At 45.3% G+C, this 20,500-nt stretch overlaps 1 protein-coding gene across 5 annotated transcripts in view; it reads left to right on the top strand.

Moving 5' to 3' along the window:
- The window catches only part of Dlg5 (discs large MAGUK scaffold protein 5), a 115,941-nt gene that overhangs the window by 56,536 nt on the left and 38,905 nt on the right, over window positions 1-20,500 (top strand). For all 5 annotated transcript variants that reach the window (XM_050127299.1, XM_050127300.1, XM_050127298.1 and 2 more), the window contains 4 exons: window positions 10,133-10,392; window positions 11,448-11,760; window positions 15,933-16,117; window positions 17,546-17,671. In XM_050127299.1, coding sequence (XP_049983256.1) covers window positions 10,133-10,392; window positions 11,448-11,760; window positions 15,933-16,117; window positions 17,546-17,671 — 884 coding nt within the window. The remainder of the gene's footprint in view (window positions 1-10,132; window positions 10,393-11,447; window positions 11,761-15,932; window positions 16,118-17,545; window positions 17,672-20,500) is intronic.

Below are 20,500 nucleotides of genomic sequence, written 5' to 3'. Positions count from 1 at the left end.
TCATTTGGGCAAGAAACTGCTCTTGCCTGGACTGTTGCATAAACTGGACACAAAGAACCTGCAGAGAGAGGACTGCTGAACTCGCCTGAAGGTGAGATGATCTTTCGGGGTTCCTGATCTATAAAAGAGTCTGAGAGACATTCTGCAGGACACATCAGAAAGTGACTGAACTGTCATTGAATTTTCCTACTTCATGGAAATGTCTGCTGGGTACTATGGGCCTGACGGCTGAAGATGGATGCCCCAACGGTATAGAGGAACTTTGGGTGATTGTACAGGCAGCGAGATGTCTCTGTCATTTCTAGAGCTTTGGATTTCTTGTTTGCTTAGGTAATATTATATCCTTCTGGAGTCTTTGATGGAGTTGAAGAATGTTCAACATTCTTGTCTTTCAGAGAAATGCTAATTAAAACTACTTTGAGATTTCAGCCTAACCTAGTCAGAACGGCCAAGATCAACAAAACAAAGGAAAGCAAGAAAAGGGGAAAACTTATTCATTATTGCGGGAGTACAAACTTGCACAGCCGCTGTGAAAATTAGTGTGGCAGTTCCCTGGGGAGCTGAAAATGAACCTACCATATGAGTCAGTTATATTACTTTGGGAATATAACCAAATTACAATGGAAATATTGCTCACCCACATCTATTGCTGCTCTATCCATAACTCGGAAATTAGAAACAGGCTAGATGTTTATCTACTCATGAAGGGTTAATGAGAATAAGTACATTTATACAATGAAATGTTACTTAGCTCGTAATAAAGTAATGAAGTTTGCAGATAAAATATATGGGACTGGAAGCAATTATCCTGAAAGATAACCCAAACCAAAAAGACAAATATTGCATGTTTTCTCTGCTATGTGGATATTAAATTTTAAGCTTTCTATATATGAGCTACAATTCAAATAACCAAAGAGGTTAGATAATAAGGGTTAAGGGATTAGGAGGGGCTTTTCCAAACACAAAATAAATTATAATCTAGAAACATAATGTTAAGCGGAAAGTTTTACTAGAATAGTTCAATATCAGGTTTGATGAAGAAATACAAAGTACCAACAAACTAAAAACCAGATTGTTAGAAATTATTCAGAGATATAATAACTCAGTAAAGCTTCATTGACTTATGACGTATCACTAGCTGATAAGCTGTCTCACTGGATGAAACCTATGACAAACAAGAAATCAATCAAAACAACAAAAACATATGCTGTATATATTAATGAGCACTTTACATGGAAAGAATATGTGAAATGTTTACACTAAATAAAGGAAAGTTATTAAAGATATTTATGTCTGCAGGATTCCACACACTTGAGTACTGAATACTAGGCATAGATATGGGAGTTTGGTAGAACATAGTCTGAAATGTCAATTTGTTTTTCAGATAAATCCAAATAAGGAAGTCAGAACTATAAACTACATTCCACACCCACCTTAGAATACTTTGTATTGTGCTTAAAAGATACAGCAGCATTGTTTGTCATAACCAGAACCTGGAAACAGCAGAAAAAAATCATGACACCTTGAATTTTGCAGGAAAATGGATGGAGCTAGAAAACATCATTTTGAGTGAGGTAACCCAGACACAGAAAGACAATTATCACATGTACTCACTCATACGTGGCTTTTAAACAAAAAGCAAAGAAAACCAGCCCACAAATCACAATCCCAGAGAACCCTAAGAGAGACATACATGGATCTACAAGGAAAGTAGGAAAAGACACTATCTTCTGAGTAAATTGGGAGTATGGGGACCTTGGGAGAGGGTTGAAGAGGAGGGTAGAGGAAGGGAGGGGAGCAGAGAAAAATGTAGAGCTCAATAAAAATCAGTTAAAGAAAAGAATAAGCTAGATCCCATTGAACTTCATGAATGAATGTCAAACATACAATGCCGAGGAATTAACGCATTTTATTCATTCAAATTTTAGTAAAAAGGTTTATTCTTACTCTACAGTATGAGTGTCTTGCTTGAACATATAAAAGTCTGGTATCCACAGAGGCCAGGAGGGGGCATTGAATCCTGTGGAAATGGATTTCTGATGTCTGAAGCTGCAATGTGGGTGTGAAAACTGAGCTCGGGTCTTCTCCAGGAGGAGAAAATATTTTTAACAAATGGGCCATCATAAAAATTTACAATCAAAGAATTAAATATGAGTGTGAATGCTAATGCTATCAAAACAAAACAGTTACTTTGAAAGCAGAACTAATTTGACTTGAACTATATAAGTAACATTTTACTTACTGAAACAATAATATTTCAGAAGAAACAACAGAATATATTTTAATACCAATGAAAATGAAGAAATTATTTATTTGATTGTATTAAACTTATAAATTATTAATTTTTTAAAATTTCATTACCATTTTCACAGTATGTGAAACTTGATATTTCATTTATGAAAATGTTTAATTATCTATTTTTTGTAAAATTTGTAGTACTTTGGGTCATGGATTTGTCAAACTACTCTAGTTCTAAATACATAAAAGGGTAAAAGAAAAATTACAGGTAAAGTGCTATAGAACAGCATTCAGGGCTCAAACCTCCTAGAAATTTATTCAGGAAATGTCAGTTAGCCAGCTGTCATGGGATTGAGATCCAAAATTCTAAGCATAAGCTGTCCAAACCCTGTCTAAGAGCTAACATACACAGGCATGCTGTGGAATTTTAGAATACATGGATGATTCAGAGATTTGAGAATTCTTCTCTCAGCTACAGTGTTTTACATAGCCAATTTATGACTGCTCTTAACTTTAGTTCAGGTGATGAAGCAGGGAATTTAAATCAATCACTTGAGAAGAGATCAATCAGAGCTGCCCAATCCTCTTGCCAAAGAGAAGACTTAAAGAGAAATGGCCAGAACCTGAAAGTTGGATAATTTCAAATCACAATATTTATGTAATTGAGAAAAATATAGAGCTCAATAGATTAAAAATGTACAAAGATACATACAAAAAAATATTAGTTGTTGTGTATAAGAGTAGAAACAGCAAGTGGACTCTCTCAGTGCCCTGAATGGGCTCCTGGCTATGTAAGTTAGTTGATACAAGGTGGAACAGCAAGTACATGGGCAGGAAGTGCAGCTCCATTTGTTTTCCATGTGAAGACGTATAACATTCATTAACTACGTAAACTTTATGTTTTCTTCTGTCGAAGATGTGGATAACACTAGCTCACTTTGAAATAATCCCAGTTTAAAATGAATATTGTCCGCCATCATTTTTGATTAAGCGTCACTCCAGCTTGGCTGTTAAGGGTGAGCAGACTGATTAGAACAAGTGCCAAATCCCTTGGGATGAAAAATATGGGGCACAAATATGAAAAACCAATACATATGTTAGAAAATGAACCACGGCTATTGCTGTTGGCACTTACTGTGCCCATCTTAGGATGTGAGTGGACCCTGGTAAATCTGTATATCACCATTTCCCAATTGATTTTTTTCTAGTTGCAAACCTTTCGTCAGACATCAAGGACTCAATAAAAAGATGCAGTTTCACCTTAGAATTTGTCACCTACCTAAAGTATTTGAATTTTTAAAAATCGAGTGCTATAAAATAAAACTAAAGGGGATCTGGAAAGATGGCAAGGTGATTATGGACACAGGATTCTCTTCCAGAGGACCTGGGTTTGTTTATCGGGAACCCACAAGGTGGCTCACTACCCTTTGTAACTCCAGGTTTAAAAAATCATACACCACCTCTTTTGACGCTTTTTGGCATTGCACTTACATGGTGCACATAGATAGATACATGCACGTAAAACACTCTCTCTCTCTTTCTCTCTCTCTCTCTCTCTCTCTCTCTCTCTCTCTCTCTCTCTCTCTCTCTTTCTCTCTCTCTGTGTGTGTGTGTGTGTGTGTGTGTGTGAGAGAGAGAGAGAGAGAGAGAGAGAGAGAGAGAGAGAGAGAGAGAATGTTGCTTAGTTTTAATTATCAGCTTGACACGACCTAGAATTACTTGGGAAGGTAGTCTAATGAGGGATTGTCTGGATTAGCTGGCCTGTGGGTATGTCTATGGAGGATTGTCTTGATGGTTCATTGACCCAGCATCTTAGTCTATGTCCTATGGCTTTGAAGAGACACCATGATCATGGTAACTCTTATAAAGGAAAGCATTTAGTTGGGGCTGGCTTACAGTTAAGAAGTTTAATTCATTATTGTCATGGTGGGAAACATGGCCGTGCACAGGCAAACGTGGTGCTGGAGAAGTTGAGAGTACTACAGTCAGATCTGCAGGCAGCAGAAGAGAAAGACTCTGGAACTGGCTTTGGCTTTTGAAACCCCAAAGTCCACCCCCAATGACATACTTCCTCTAACACAGCCATACCTATTTCAACAAGGCCACACCTCCTAATTCCTCTCGAAGTACTGTGGCTCCCTAATGACCAGGCATTCAAATATATGAGCCTATGTGGGCCATTCTTGTTCAGACCACCACACCCAGCCTACTGTGCAGTGCATCATTCCCTAGATTGGGCCCTGAGATGAGTCAGAGTGAAGAAAGCTAGCAGAGAACAAGTAATCCAAATCCATGTGTTTACTCTCCCTCTGCTTTTGACTTGGTGCTTCAAGTTTCTGCCTCGACTTCCCCTCTATAGTGGACTGCAACCTGGAATTGTGAGTCAGATAAACCCGTTTCTTTCCTAAGTTTCTTTTGGCTGGGCTGTTTTTTAAATCACAGCAACAGAAAAGTAAGCCCTCCCCGTCTCTGTGTGTGTCTCTGTCTTTGTCTCTCTGTCTCTATCTCTGTCTCCCTGTCTGTCTCTGTCTGTCTCTGTCTCTCTCTCTGTCTCTGTCTCTCTGTCTCTCTCTCTGTCTCTCTCTCTCTCTCTCTCTCTCTCTCTCTCTCTCTCTCTCTCTCTCTCTCTCTCTCTCTCTCTCTCTCTCTCTCTGTATGTGTTGTTTGTAATCCTCCACTAAGAACATAATCTTCTCATGATGAACAGGAAACATTCTAGACTGGCAGATAGCATCTTTTCCAGTTCTTGGGAATTCACATGACTGTAATTCTCCTTAATTTCTTTGAAGCTGTTGATGATAAAATGCAGGCTTGAGTCTGAGCCCTTATGAGAGAAGTTGAGAAATGCTTGGGGCCTGGGAGTCTCTTTGAAGGTCTGGATGCTGTCCTTTGCGAGCCTATGCCTCTCCAAGGCTTCAGTGAGCCAGAGGCCAGGAGATACAGGGAGGTGGAGCCAAGCTTATCAACAGTGAGGCCTCTTCAGTCAGGGTTTTACCCAGGGAACTGCACTGTGCCCTGGGGGCTCTGTCTTGAGGTCAGAAATCATGCAGCTCCTCTCAGAGCCACACGCAATGAAGCTCCGCCGACCTAGGATGGACGTAGGCTAGAATCTTCCCGGTAAGCGCACCTAGTGGTGCTACACAGATGATTAGAAATGGGCTAAATTAATATGTGAGAATTAGCCTAGAAGAGGCTAGATAGAAATAGGCCAAGCAGTGTTTAAAAGAATACAGTGTCTGTGTAATTATTTCAGGGTATAAGCTAGCAGGTGGCCGGGGTGATGGGGACGCAGCCCCGCCACTCCTATTACTACACTGTCTCTCCAGTCTCTTTTGGCTCTACAATCCAGCACATCGTCAGAGCTGTGCTGAGCCTAATAAGTACACATTTCCATAGGCCTGACCTCTCTGAACCAGGAATGGAAGCATAACCTGGCAGCCTGATTCCCGCATCCTGGCTTGTCTAGCACACCTGGCTCTAAGTCTGGGAAACTGATTCTCAGTAAAGAACGAGTGTGGTGGTACAGACTCAGAGTCCAGTGTGGAATAGTGAAGTAACGCTGTCACCAAACTAGCTGCTTTGAAAATGGGTGTTTCTTAAGGAAAGCTGGAGAGCCTGTGTGTACCCACAGCTGCCCTCTTGTGGGGAATTCAGAATATGGCAACAGTGCCTTTGAAGGTTTTCCCTGCTTGGGAAAGAGGGGGATTAGAGAGTGAAACATATGAAGTCAGTCTTAAATGAAGTACCTGAGGTATTTGTCCAACACAGAAGATCATCCAGTACAGATGCCATACCCTCTCCAGACACAGGCGCAAGGCAATGGTGTTCCGTCGACCATGGTGAGTCCTGTGCTGGTGGGATGGTCTTCTCATATCTCGGTGGCACAGTCTGAGGATGTCCCCATGTCCTCTGGAGCTCATTGCCGGCTCCTGAAGAGTTCAGGTGTCCTCAGTTGGTGCTGTACCTTTGTGCCCAGTTCCCATTGGTCAGTGATTTGCATCCATTTCAAGCCATGTACAGAAATGGTATTTCAAGGAGTTAAAGGGTTTAAATGGGAAAAGTGAATCTTGATTACATTTTTGAAGTCATAGCAAGAAGATAACCTTATAATCTCAAGTTAGGAAGGAGAGGCTCTCTTAAAGCATCTGAAGCACAAACTATAAAGGGTATCCTTGGGGGTTTTGCCATAGAGAAGAGTGAAACCCTGGCATCAAAGATGCCATCAGCCACGTAGTGGCAGAAGATCCTTTTGACGAATATACCCGGGAAAGGTAGCTGGAGTTTAAAACTAGCTCCAAGAGGCTGGTGCAGCTCAGGTAGAGAATTCTTACCCAGCATACAAGTGGTTGTGGGATAGAAATGAGAGACTGACGGGAAACTGAAGTTTAAAAATGGGGATTCCTGGAAGACAAAGGCATGGTGGCATCTGTAATTCCCGTTCCAGGGCACCTGGCGCCCTCTTCTGGCCTCCACAGGTAAAGTACACCTGTGGTGCGTATGACATTCATGCAGACAGAATACTCATACATATAAAATAAAAATAAATCATTAAAAATATTAAACAAAGGTCCACTTATTAGTTAGTGGAACTGGCAATGCCTTAAAAATCTGACTATTGGACTATTGTACAGTAGCTCAGAGGTGAGTGGGGACTTAGGTGACCACTCACAGTGAAACAAAATAATGGACCATCCAAAGAACTGTTCTTGAGCTTGAGAAAGGGGGAAGTTCGTGCATCCCTCAACATGGGTGAGCTTCCAGCTTAATGATATAAACTTGATCTCCTCTTTAAAAAAAACTTTTTAAAAAATGTATGCATTTTAGTCTTTTTTAAATGTATGCATTATTTTTTAAAATGTACGCATATATGTGTGTGCCTGCGTGAATTTGTATATTTGCCATGTGTGCAGGCACCAAGAGAGGGCATCAGATACTCTGGAACTGTAGTTAAGGGGTTGGTGAGCCACGTGACCGGGGTGCCAGAAACTGAACTCGGGTCCTCTGCAAGTGCACTAACTTTTGACCCAGCTCTCAGGCTGGTTTTTATTTGTGACAAGCTCTCACATGGCCCAGGCTGGCTTCTAACATGCCAGTCTCTGAGGATGGCTGTGAACTCCTGATGATCATGCTGCTGTTTCTCAAGTGCTAGAATTGCAGGCCTTGTGCCATCAGGACCAGAAGGGCCTGCTTTTTTTTTTTTTTTTTTTGTCTTTGCCACAGCTGCTGTTTCTCCTCCCTTTTCCCAACCCCTCCTTCCTGCTCCTTCTCCCTCCTCCTCTTGTAAAGGAGATTTAGTGACAGAATGGTGCTTGGCCCACAGTTTTGTCTGTGTCTCAATGTATGTTTCCTGAGAGTAAAGGTGTTTCCATAATACAGTGGGGTTTTTTACCTTTTATGTTGTAGATAAGTTTTTGTATTTCAATATCCTAAAATTTCCCTTTGAAAGGAGCAGTTTCTGAAAAGAGTATGCTAGGCGTCATAGCACACGCTGTAATCCAAGAATTCAGTAAGTTGAAGTAAAAAAGGGGAATATGTTTAACATCTAGGTTACCTACATTTTTACAAATAGAGGAAAAATGAAAGACAGAAGGAGATCGGTGGAACTTTTTTCTGACAGGCTTTTTTGGCCACTTGCAGCCCTGGCATCTGAGCCTGGGGTGTCAGAGAGAGTCTCTGGGATTCTGTTTTTTAAAAAATATATCTAGTTTTTATTTCTCTGTGTGTGTGTGTGTGTGTGTCTGCACGCACGTGTGTGTGTGCAACTGTGCATGTAAGTGCTCACAGAGGCCAGATGAAGGTGTGAGATCTCCCATCGCTGGAGCTACAAACATCAGGGATGCTGGGAACCAACCCCCGATCTTCAAGAGCCACAAGTGCTCTTAACCACTGAGCCATCTCTCTAGCCCTCCTGATTTTTCCCCAAAGATTTGTTTATTATTGTTTTATCTGTGAGTGTTTTGCCTGCATGTATGACCACCACATATGTGCAGTTCCTGTGGAGGCCAGAAGAGGGTGTTGGAACCCTGGATCATCTGGAGGAGCAGCTGGAGCTCTTAACCACAGAGCCATCTCTCCATCTTGATTCTGGTTGTTTTAGTCAGTTGTTCCTTCTGTGTAGATGTTCTGTCTGTCTCTGGAGGAAATGTTCCACAGTTCAGGCTTGTGACTGTCTGGGCCTCTGGGCTGCAAAGATGGTGTTGATAACTCAGGACCCACAGGGTGAAAAAGGTTGTTCCTGGGCTGTGGGAGCTGCGGAGGGTTAAGCCAGCCTTTCCAGTTTTGTCCTGTCATTTGAGAAATAAGGAAGCAAACCCACAGAGGTGGTGAGTCATCAAGGGCTAAGGATCTTTGAGAGGTTCTCAGCAGAAGCTGGCAACTTCCCCTGCCCCACCTCCTGCATGTTAACTCATTTTCTCATGTTGGTTAGTTCTTATTTTTTTGTTTCTCTCTCCTTGAACAGCACCCCAGGTAATTCTCAGCAGGATGCATTCTTGTGCTCATATTCTTTCTGTTTCTCTTGTTGTGGTTGTTTGGCTGTTTTTTGGGATTTTGTTGTTGCATTTTACTTACTGCTTTTGAGACAGAGTTTTGCTACATAGCCATGGCTGACATATTTGCTATGTAGCTCAGTCTGACCTCGAACTTAAGAGGCTGCTCCCGCCTCAGCCTACCTGAGTAGTGGGATGACAGGCATGCACCAACCACCGTGCTCGTTTCTAGAATTCTCTTTTGCTTGATAGATTGCCACAATCTGCTCAATTCTTGAGATTTAGCCTTCTCTATGAGCCTTGAACTTGTGAATGCTTTTTTTTCTGGTTTTTTTTTTTTTTTTTTTTTTTTTTTTTTGAGACAGGGTTTCTCTGTAGCTTTGGACCCTGTCCTGGGAATCACTCTGGAGACTAGGCTGGCCAAAAACTCATAGAGATTCACCTGTCTCTGCCTCCTGAGTGCTGGGATTAAAGGCTTGTGCCACTACCACCTGGCGTAAATGCTTCTTTAAGCCTCCATTTGTACTTGGTTGTACCTACTTTGCATTCTCTTCTTGCTGTCTTTTTAGAACATTGTGGTTCTGCTCCCATTGCATTTGTGTCCATGCCTTTGGCTGTATTCCTGATCTTTGGTTATTTTTCTTTGTTAGCTACACTTAGGAATCACTTTCCTAGAAAGACATCCCCAGGCGGGAGCCGCCCTTACAACCTCACTCTCTCACTCTGGGCTCCTGAGAATATTGTCCTGCATATTGTACTCTTTCCCTTTTCATTTCTTGGAAGCCTACATCAATTTAGGAAGATATCGTTCCATTGGTCCTCCCACCCTGGCATTGGGATGAAAAGAGCACAAGGCACAGTCTCTTCTTGTCCTGCCCGACACTGCTAGTGCCTAGAACAACACTGGACATTTTATGTCCTTAGTTTAGAACCATCCTTCGGTTCTGTGATTTGCCTAAGCCTTATAAGATTCCATATGTAATAATCACCATTGGCTAAAATTTTAGCAATAGGATACAAAGCAAAGTCGGCATGAGGGAGGAGAAAGGACACGGGTTTCTCAGCTCCTCTACTGGATGCAGTTGATCTCTAGGGTGCAGGTGCAGCAGCACATATGCCCCGCCTACTCTGGAAGCACAGTGGACAGAAAGTGTTTGATCACAGTTCCTCTTTGCTTAGTAGGGACCAAAGTCACAGTCTCAGTACGGGCTGGTCTTACTTTGACAACTGCTCGCTGTCAGGTTCTCGGATGCCAGTCAGTCAGGAGGCAGCCTCGAACACAGAACTTTCCAGACACGGTAGTTCTCAGGCTGGCCATTCTAGCCTTCCTGTGCTAGGATGGGGGTTCTCTGTAACACTTGAAAAGGGAGACATCGGCTCTGCCCATATTGCTCCTTGGTCCCCAGGTGCTGAAGCACAACGGCTCCTCAGAGATCCTCAACAAGCTGTATGACACAGCCATGGACAAGCTGGAAGTGGTCAAGAAGGACTATGATGCCCTGAGGAAGAGGTACAGCGAGAAGGTCGCCATGCACAACTCAGACCTGAGCCGCCTGGAGCAGCTGGGGGAGGAGAACCAGCGCCTGCAAAAGCAGACGGAGATGTTGACCCAACAGAGGGACACAGCCATCCAGTTGCAGCATCAGTGCGCCCTCTCTCTGAGGAGGTAGGAGCCCACGCTGGGTGTCGGGCAGTGTGTGTGTGTGGGGGGGGGGAATGGGTGTCTTTTGTCTGGGACTCCTGTCTTTTGTGGGCTTCTGCTCCTCTGTACGATTTCCAGGAGATAAACACCTAAGAACATTATGTTGTTCCAGTCAGTGAGAACACTGTGCTTGATGCTGCCCTAGCCTTGAAGTGATTTCCTTTCCTTTCATCTGAGTGCGCTGTTGTGTCCTGAGTACCCAGACTCCTAGATTTCCTTTTAAACCTAGCTCTCCATAGTGGCTCCCATCTTGCCAATGGGAAAGGTATATCCTGCACAGCATGTCCCTTGAAATTTCATTTTTATTAAGGACCATTGCTTTAGATATGATTACCACCCTGGACAGTATTCCTGCAGTGTGTGAGTTCTCTACAGTGGTCATTGGGTTCCTGGGAAAATTTTTTGTATATAAGTAGATTTAGGAACTGCCAGTTTGGACCCAGGCAGGTGTCTCTGCTGCAGCGTTCAGGAACATGACTGTTACTGTTTGGTGCTGGAGCCCCTAAGGTATTCTCAGGCACACATCTCAGGAAATGCTGCTTGGGTGCAAGATGCCTCCTGGGCAGGAAGAATGAGCTAGCCTCATGACCTTGTTCAAGTGCCCAGGTTGCAGGGCTATACTAGGTCTACCTATAAAATGAGGTGGTTGTATAGTGAGTCATCATGAGGCTACGTGTGCCTTTCCAATGCTGTGATTCTGGCATTATTTTGTTTTTTTTTTTTTTATGTTGCCCCCCCCCCCCAATAGCATAGCTTGATTATAGGAGAAATGTGCTGTTCTTTTTAATAGAGTAGAGAGCATGCAGTCCTCACTTCAATTTCTGGCATGTGTTAAAGCCTGAGAAACATTCCAGGCCCAGGGCACTAGCGCTCTGTGATCATTCTCTCTGGGGTTGCAGAGAATGACCTCAGTCAAAACTTCATGCTTGACTGTGTACAGTGGGGCTGGTGCAGGGGGTAACAGCCTCACAGCTGACATGCAGGCTCCTGCCCCTCCCACCTCGCATTTTCCTCCCCAGGTTTGAGACAATCCACCACGAGCTGAGCAAAGCCACAGCTCAGAACAAGGACCTTCAGTGGGAGATGGAGCTGCTGCAGTCTGAGCTGACAGAGCTGAGGAGCAAGCAGGTGAAAACCGCCAAGGAATCTGAGAAATACAAGGAGGAACGCGACGCAGTGTACAGCGAGTACAAGCTCATCATGAGCGAGCGCGACCAGGTCATCTCGGAGCTGGACAAGCTACAGACAGAGGTGGAGCTGGCAGAATCCAAACTCAAGAGCAGCACATCTGAGAAGAAGGCAGCCAGCGAGGAAATGGAGGCCCTGCGGCAGGTAGGGAGTGGTTCAGCACGGAGGGCGGCCATAGAGTTCTTGAGGGCTGAATGATAAGGTCTGAGGGGGCAGGGGCTTGTCTTTGAAGGTGATCAGTAGCTGGGTTGTGAAATACCACTCAGGCCTCTGCAGACCTTAGGCTTGGTGTTTAACTTTAGTCTGGGATCCAGAGGAAAAAATGGGACAGAGTGTCTGACCATTGTTCTGGACACAGGAAGACATCAGAGGGCACGCACGGCTGAGTGGGTGCAAAGTGCCTTCTGGGTAGGAAGACTGAATCAGCCTCATGACCTTGTTCTGGTGCCCAGGCTGCCAGGCTGTATTATATCTATCTATAAATAAAATGATTACATAGTAAGTCGTCAAGAGGCCATGTTTGTCTCTTTCATGCTGTGATACTGACATTGCTTTGTTTGTTTGTTTGTTTCAAAAATAGCATAGTTTGATTATAGGAGAAATGTCCTGCTCTTTCTCGTAGAGTGGAGAGCTACATTTGAGTAATCACAGACCATCTTGAATTATCTCAGACTGACTCTCTGTGAACAAGGTCCCAAGACCAAAGTTCTTAGCTGCGTAGACCTGTTGGCCTCATGGGTTCAGAAGAGTGCTCTTGGGGGCCTTTGTCCACCAGCCATCTGTGTGCTCAGAGGAGTTTCTGCTTTTCTTCTCAGGGCGCTTTGGAGTTTAAAGTTCTTGTGTGCACAGCTTTCTGCGGAGTTGAACCGTAGACCTTGTCTTAAACCTAGGATGCTGTTCTTGATTCATGCCTCTACTCTGTGATTCTGATTTTCAGTGTAGGTCTGTTAGGGTACAAAGGGATGCATGGGAAACAGAACGCAGGGTCAGGAAGCTTGGCAGGGTGCTCTACAGAGATCACTGTGTACCGGGCATGAGGCAGGGTGGGTGGTGTGGGAATGTGGTGGCCAGGATACCTGTCTTGTGTGCTTTCTGTTACTGTGATAAACAACATGACCCCAAACAACTTGTTGAGGAAAGGGTTTATTTCATCTACCAAGTTTTAGTCCATCATTGTGGGAAGTCTGAGCAGGAGGTTCAGCAGGGCAAGAGCTTCAAGAAAAACCGCTGGAGGAATGCTGTTTACCGGCTTGTTCCCAGGACCACATCAAGCTCTTATATGGCTCAAGCCCACCTGCCTAGGGACAGTACTGCTCATATTGCTGGACCCTCTGATATCACTTTGCAATCAAGAAAATGTCTCACAGGGGTGGGAAGTGATTCAGCAGTTAAGAGCACTGGCTGTTCTTCCAGAGGACCCAGCACCCACATGTTGGCTCACAAAAATCTGTAACTCCAATTGTAGGGGATCCAGTGCCCTCTTCTGGCCTCTGTAGGCACAAGGCACACATGCAGTGCACATACATATATGCAGGCAACATACTCACACACAAAAATATAAAAGTAAATCTTAAAAAATACATTAAAGAAAATGATGTCCCACAGGCATGCCTGCAGGCCAGTCTGTTATAGGCATTCTTCAGTTGCATTTCCCTACTCTAGGTGTGTCAAGTTGACAACCAAGATTAGCCATCATTAGCCTTTCTGCCTGCACTGAATTCTTCTATGCTCAGGTAGAAGTTGGGGCTGTGAGGAGGGGGAGGGACTGAGGCTCTGTACTGGAGTGTGAGCCTTCCTCATTTTCATGGCCTCTTGTCTCTCACACTACACACTGGCTGTGATAGTCACATTTGTCCTAGAGGGATGGTTTTCAGGTGATACAAACAGAAAACATGGTTAGCAGTTACATCCTCGTGGAGTTATAGTGATAGGAGTCTTTTTCATCACTGCCCATTTAGGATGAGCACAAGCCCTATGCAACTGTTTGTATGGTAAAATGGGCCAGTCATGGCAATCCATACAGAAGGATTGATGTTCCCAGATGGTTGGGTGAAGGTTAGTGCCAAGAGGAACATGTAGTACAACAACATTGTGTATGTGTGTAGGTGTGTAGGTGTATACATGTATGTCTCTCTCTCTGTGTGTGTCTGTGTATATATTTGTATGTCTCAATCTGTGCATGTGTGTCTGTGCATGTATATGTATGTCTGTCTCTGTTTTTTTTTCAGTATCTTTCTCTCTCATTCTATCTCCCCCCGCCCCCACTCTCTCTCCCTCTGTGTGTGTGCAGGGCCTCGCTCTCAGTATCACTTGCTATACCATTGAGATACCTGTTTTGTCTGACGTTGATAAATTTTAGAAAAAAGAATTATGTAAATAAAACCAATCTTCCTCTCTTCCTTCCTTCTTTCTTTTTTTTCTTGTATATAGGGTCTCAGTTTGTAGTCCTGGCTAGTCTGGAACTCTCTGTATAGAGCAGGTAGGTTATCCTTGGGTTCAGAGATGTGCCTCTGCTTCCTGAGTGCAAGTGTTGGGATTGCAGGCATGCACTACCATGCACATCCGCAAAGCAGCTTTTAATAAGTCAGTTTAATGCACTAGAGTTTGGTTAATGTCCTAGATAGCCCACCTGTTCCTATTTGTGTCCTAGTATCTGACTGTGTGCCTGCTGAAAACAGAGATGTAATATCAGGTTAGGAAATCACAGTGACAAGATAAAACAAAACAAAATACAAAGCAAAACAAAATGACACTTTGGAGAATGACTAAATTGGTCACTAGACTGGTTGGACACCTACTGAGTGACCTCGTGATAAGACAGCAAGCCTGCTCCATAGGATCTCCAGATTTCAGAAGTTACCCGAGTAGGCTATGGTCATGCACGCAGAATAATATGCAGATCACCCAGTACCCCCTGGTGCTGGCCTCTTCAGTGCAGAGGCTTGACCTCTGAGCCACAGCCCTCAGCCCTAGGTACTCAGCACTCAGGCAATCAGGCATGCCCTTTAGTCTGAGTCCCCTGGGCCTGTGCAGGGGGTGTTGGCTGGGTGACAGGTGGCTTGTCAGCTGAGGCAGGAATCTTTTTCCAGGCGCTGTTCTGAGTCACCAAGCAGCAGGGGAGAATCCCCTGCCTTAGACCCTCCTGCAGCCACTTGAATTGACTTCTCTGCACTTCTCTGCACATTGTTCTAGGTTCACGCCCCACTGACACTAGCCAAAAGGAAGCCAGAGCTGTGGTCCTTAGGTGTGATGTGACCCTGGGGAATGATAACCACATTGTTTGGCCACCTGTCCAAGGTCAGCTGAATAGGCCTTTCAGTTCGTCTGGATTCCTGATCACAGAGTGTCTTGTGATTTGCCTTTGCAAAGTTCTCCCAGGTCCAAGCTTACTTAAATGGAGTGCCCTGCCATACAAGGGCTATCTGGGATACCCTGGCCAGCTGTGCTTCCCACTGCCTCTGGGTACAGCTATGTCTGCATGAGGAACTGAGCTCAGCTGTGCAGGCAGAACAGCAAGATAGTGCTTTAGAGGGGCCCTGCCACAGGGAAGGTGTCCAAATAGAAACAAAACTGTCAGGCCTGGAAGTCATGTTCTCTGACACACAGCTGGGGCCTTTGGTTGGGCAGTGTATCTGCTGGGGTCTGGGGTGCAGCCCTTCTTGATGGCCCCTTTTTAGATGAGAAGTTTCTGAAATAGCCATGCATCACAAGTACCTGGGGCCACAGGACCACTAAGGATATCAGGGTGAGACCCCAGGCTGAGTCCTGGAGGCTGAGACCTGGTGTAGAGGTCAGCAGAAGGCAGAGAGGAAGCACCGGCAAGGGTGGTCTCTTGGCAAGGGCAGTACTGTTCTGTTGGCAAGTCACTGCTGGCGTCCTGCAGTGTGTCATTAATCAGAATGAGGGGTCAGCTAGAGGTCAGTTGCCTGGACTGTCTTGGCTCCCTAGTTCCACTGTTGTCTTAATCTCCCTACCCCGTCTTACTAAAGTGTCTGAAGAGCAGTGTTTTTGGGTGATTCGTTTCAGAGGCTGGCAATTTGGAGAAGCCCAGTGGGAATCAAGTGGAGGCAGAGGTGGATGGGAGCCCCCCCATTCTCTAACACTGGTTCTCTGTGCATGTGTACCTCCTGTGCGCAGTGAGGCCAGCATCCTGGGCAAAGGGGAAGAGCCTTACAGGGAGACAGATGCTGCTATGCTTCAGATGAAAGTGCCTGGGCTCAGTGCTTCACTTGAAACTCAGAGCCTCCACTTTGGAACTGGTTAGGTTTCTAGTTCAGAAGACTGGGTAACCCCTTTCACCTACCTCTTGCCCTCAGATCAAAGACACAGTGACCATGGATGCTGGGAGAGCCAACAAAGAGGTGGAAATCCTCCGAAAGCAGTGCAAGGCATTGTGCCAGGAGCTGAAGGAAGCCCTCCAGGAAGCAGATGTGGCCAAGTGCCGGCGGGACTGGGCCTTTCAGGAGCGGGACAAGATTGTGGCAGAGCGTGACAGCATCCGGTAAGGGTGCTCTTGGATGGGTGTGGTCCTGTATTTCTCTTGAACACTGAGGTCTGCTGGTAGGGTCATTGGCCATGTGTCCAGGTAAAAAGGCAGGGACTACAGCACCTCCTTCTCCCCCTTAGCTCATTCTTGCCTCGTCTCTTGTATTTAGGATTTTCTATTGTAATTCTTTTCTGCTTCACTTTTGGGCATCTTGAGTGTGTGTTATGACCGGGTCAAATCCACCTTTCTCTTGAAGGTCTTGATAGAAGCAACTTGTATGAATGTGTCTGTTGTTTTTTCCTCTCTGTGCTGTGTCCATTGTGTCCGCATCTTAGGTTCCTGAATGGCAAGAGTTCCGAGGAGACTGCCATGTATCTATGCCTAGAATGGGCTCCGGAGCAGGGGTGCGACGGGGGGAGACAAGGCCCACTGCCATTTGAGCTAGAACTTGAAGCTAGGAGGAAGGAGAGGAAGTATGGACATTGTAGGTGGAGGGGGCACACGTATGCTCTCTGAGGAGAGGGATTTGGATGTGGCCAGATCCTGGTCTGGGAAATCACAAGGAGGAGAGTGACAGTGGCCTTGAGTTTGGGTTCTGAGGGTCTTGACTGGAAGCTGAGGAGCGTAGGCAAGATCCTGAGCTGGGGCAGAACCAGGGATGGTGGGGGTGGTACAATGAGTTGGTCATTGAGGGACTCTGGAACCCCCCGCCCCTAGGCTATGAAAGGATCAGACCTGTGCCCTATCAGGGAGGGTCAGGAACTGAAGGTGGATGATGGGTGCTTGGTGTGCGGTGTGGCAAGAGCTGAGGCCTCTAGGGTGCTTCCTGTGTTCTCTTGCTGTGTCTTGCTCTCCAAGAGTGGGATCTTGTTCTTCCAGAGTGGGATCCCGAGCTGGCTGTGGTCAAGGAGGTGGAGGTTTCAGGCTGTGCAGGCATGGGGACCAACTGGAGGGCACATTATTTTGGAGATGGCCAAGCACAGGCTCTTCTGCTATGGGCTTGTGTATCCTTCTAGGTGGAGGAAATTTGGGTTTCTTTTTTGGAGTTCCATTGGGCTTCCACATTGCACCTAAACAGAACTACATAGACAGAGGACTGAGTACTGGCTCAGGGTTCCTCAGCCTGGTAGTGGCATGGCTAGAAAGCCCTGCATATGGTCTGTTAAGGAACTCGTGGGTGTTGGAGCACAAAAGCCCACCAGGGGGAGCTCTACTGCCACAAAACTCATGCTGGAAGGGTGAGTTTGTGGAACATGGGCCTTCTGCCCCAGGGACATGGCATTGAGGTCTGACTGGTGTCTTTGGTTACGTGGTGGGCTGGTCTGGGTGTTTGATGAGGCTGAACCTGAGGAATAGGGGCTGACAGGTGGTGGTGTACAGACCACGTGCCCTTTCTGCATTCTTGCCATTCGCAGTGACCGTGGCTTCTCCTCTCTCTACCAGGACTCTGTGTGACAATCTGAGGCGGGAGCGGGACCGGGCTGTGAGTGAGCTGGCTGAAGCCCTTCGTAGCCTGGACGACACCCGGAAACAGAAGAATGATGTCAGCCGTGAACTTAAGGAGCTCAAGTAGGCTTGGGTGTTACGAGTGTGGAGTGGGCTTGTGCGTAGGCTGTCCCCTCTGCCTTTTGGGTGAGGCAGCCTTGAGTGCAGTGAGGAGGGACGCGTCTCTGTTTTCCTTCACTCCGCCTCACTGTGCAGTCTATAGAGTGGGTTTGAATGCCAACAGTTCTCAGAAGACGGCACCAATCCGCTGATAGCTCATGGAAGGCACATGGCATGGGATGTCCTTCTGGGGACAAACATGCCAACATCATTTGCAGTCCATTCATTTCCTTATTCACGCAACACAAAGTGTATTGAGTATCTGCTTTGATTCCTTAGAGGCACAAAGCAAATAACACCAATTAGACCACCGTGCTGTAGAAACTGGGCTAAAAGTGCACAGGAAGAGAAAGTCAGCCTGCCCTCACCCCCCTCCCCCCCACCCCAGAGTAGCACATACTTAAGTGAACGAAGTAACAGCAGACAGTTTTCCAGAGAATTACAACTGTGGCTTGGTAGTCTGCTCTACCTGGGTTCTGTAGATGCCCATCTGGAAGGCTGTGTGGGGAGTTGGGCACCTGCCTTTGAGTCACAGCACCCTCCAAGAGGGTCATTTGGACATTTGGTGGCACTTGGATGAATAGAAACTATAAAGTACAGTTTAAAATAGAAACTCCAATAACTTAGAGTCTGCACTCAGATGCTGCCTGGGAGGCAGAGGCTCAGCTCACCATGTGGTAGCTCCAGAGCCGGTGTAATGGGAGGACAGTGGGCAAGTTCACGTGTGCACGTGCAGACGGCCAAGCCTCACACAGTGAGTGAGTCCTTTCAGGAGGGAGTGGCAGCTTCCCTTCCTCCCATTTGAGATCTGTTAAGATCAGTGGCTTCATTATTTAATAACCTACAGCAGAGCTGGGTACTCTAAGGAATAGTTCAGGGCTCCAGAGACAGGAGCAAGGGCTGGAATCAGGTACGGGATCCCATCAGGTGGGGATGCAGCTTATTGGTAGAACATGGCGTGTGTAAGACTCTCATTTCTTTTAGCACTGAAATCAAAAAGAAAGAAAGATCCATTTTAAGGAAAACTCTGGAAGCTCCAGAGTATGGTTTGGAAGGAGGTTTTGCATATTGCTTGAGCCAGAAGACATACAAAGCACTGGGTTCTGTTTGTTTTTTCAGTATTTCAACTATATATATATGTGTGTATATATCAATATATTTTGAGTTAATTAAAAAAGATGAGAGGTTTAGTTGAAGGGAAGTTTTTGTTTAAGATTTACTTTATTATTTATTAATGTATATGTGTGTATCTGTATGAGTGCGATGCAGCAGCTGCCAGAAGAGGGTGTCCAGTTCCTAGGAACTGGAGTCGGATGGTTGTGAGCAGCATGTGGGTGCGGGAACTGAACAATTGAACTTAGGTCCTCTGTAAGAGCAGCCAGTGCTTTTAACCCTGAGCCATCTCTCCACCCCCATCTCTCTTCTTTATAAGTTATGGATGCTGACCTGCTCAAGTCTTTCCTATTGAATTACTTTTGTACCTTTGCATCATTTGGTGGTATTTCTGGGGCACTCATTCCATAACTTTGATCCAAGTGTTACCACGTAGGCTCCATTGCAGATGCTTTAAAAATTTTAAGTTGGATGACTTTTCACATAATAATTTTTAAAACTTTTATCTGTGTGTGTGTGTGTGTGAGAGAGAGAGAGAGAGAGAGAGAGAGAGAGGGAGGGAGGGAGGGAGGGAGGGAGGGAGGGAGGGAGGGAGAGAGAGAGAGAGAGAGAGAGAGAGAGAGAGAGAGAGGAGTCAGTTCTCTCTCACCTTCTTGCTGAGACACGTTTCTCTTATTTCTGCATGCTGTCTGCTCTAAGACTGGCTGGCTTGTAAGCTTCTGGGTGACTTTTCTCTCCTTCCCATCTCCCTGTAGGAGTGCCTGGATTACAGATGCACGCTACCACATCCAGCTCTTTAATTTGGTTCCAGGGCTCCGACTTGGGTCATCAGGCTTGCACTACATCCATGTCTGTCCACTGAGCTGTGTTACCATCTCTCACTTTGTATTTCATTTCCAAGATGGCATTAGGTGCCTAAATCTCTTCCTCCTGCATTTGTGTGAATGTTCTTAAAAGGTTCCTTTCTTGTGTATGTGACATCATACCTGCCACAAATAACCCAACAGATGAGGAATTTATTTGGGTTCATGGTTTTGGTGATATTAGTCCATGGTTGCCTGCTCCCATTTTTTGGGCAGGATGGGGTTGTGAGGGGGACATTGATGGAGGACAGCTGTTCACTTACTGGAGTCCCAGAAACAGAAAAGGGATTTCAAGAGGAGTGGGGACATGGTATGGATTGACCCCGAGGACGTATTCCGAGTGACCTACTTCTTCTAGAGTCCCACTTTCTACTTCTCACCACCTCCCAATAATGCTATCATATCAGGAAACGAAAAAAGATTTAGCCTGTAGATTAAGTCAGAGCTCTCATTGTCTTATTGTCTCTGGAGCAGCAGTTCTCAAATTGTGGGTCATGATCCCTTTTGGGGATGATTTCAGATACCTTGCATATCAGATATTTATGTTACGGTTCATAACAGTAGCAAAATATGTTATGAAATAGCAACAAAAATAATTTTGTAATTGGAGGTCACCAAAACCCGAGGAACTGTGTTAAATAAAGTCTGAGAACCACTGCTTTAGAGACACCTTCAGAGGCACATCCACAGTTGTTACTAGTCAAGACATTCCTCAGTTCAATCAAGTTGACAGTCGAGACTAACACCGTGCCTGGAGAGATTATTCAGCCGTTAAGAGAATGCACTGCTTTTACAGAGGACCTGATTTGGCTCGCAG

The sequence above is a fragment of the Alexandromys fortis genome, unplaced genomic scaffold (genome assembly GCF_014885135.2).
Source record: "Alexandromys fortis isolate MF-2015 unplaced genomic scaffold, M_Fortis_MF-2015_v1.1 scaffold_277, whole genome shotgun sequence".
Taxonomy (NCBI): domain Eukaryota; kingdom Metazoa; phylum Chordata; class Mammalia; order Rodentia; family Cricetidae; genus Alexandromys; species Alexandromys fortis.
This window is presented reverse-complemented; position numbering and strand designations above follow the sequence as displayed.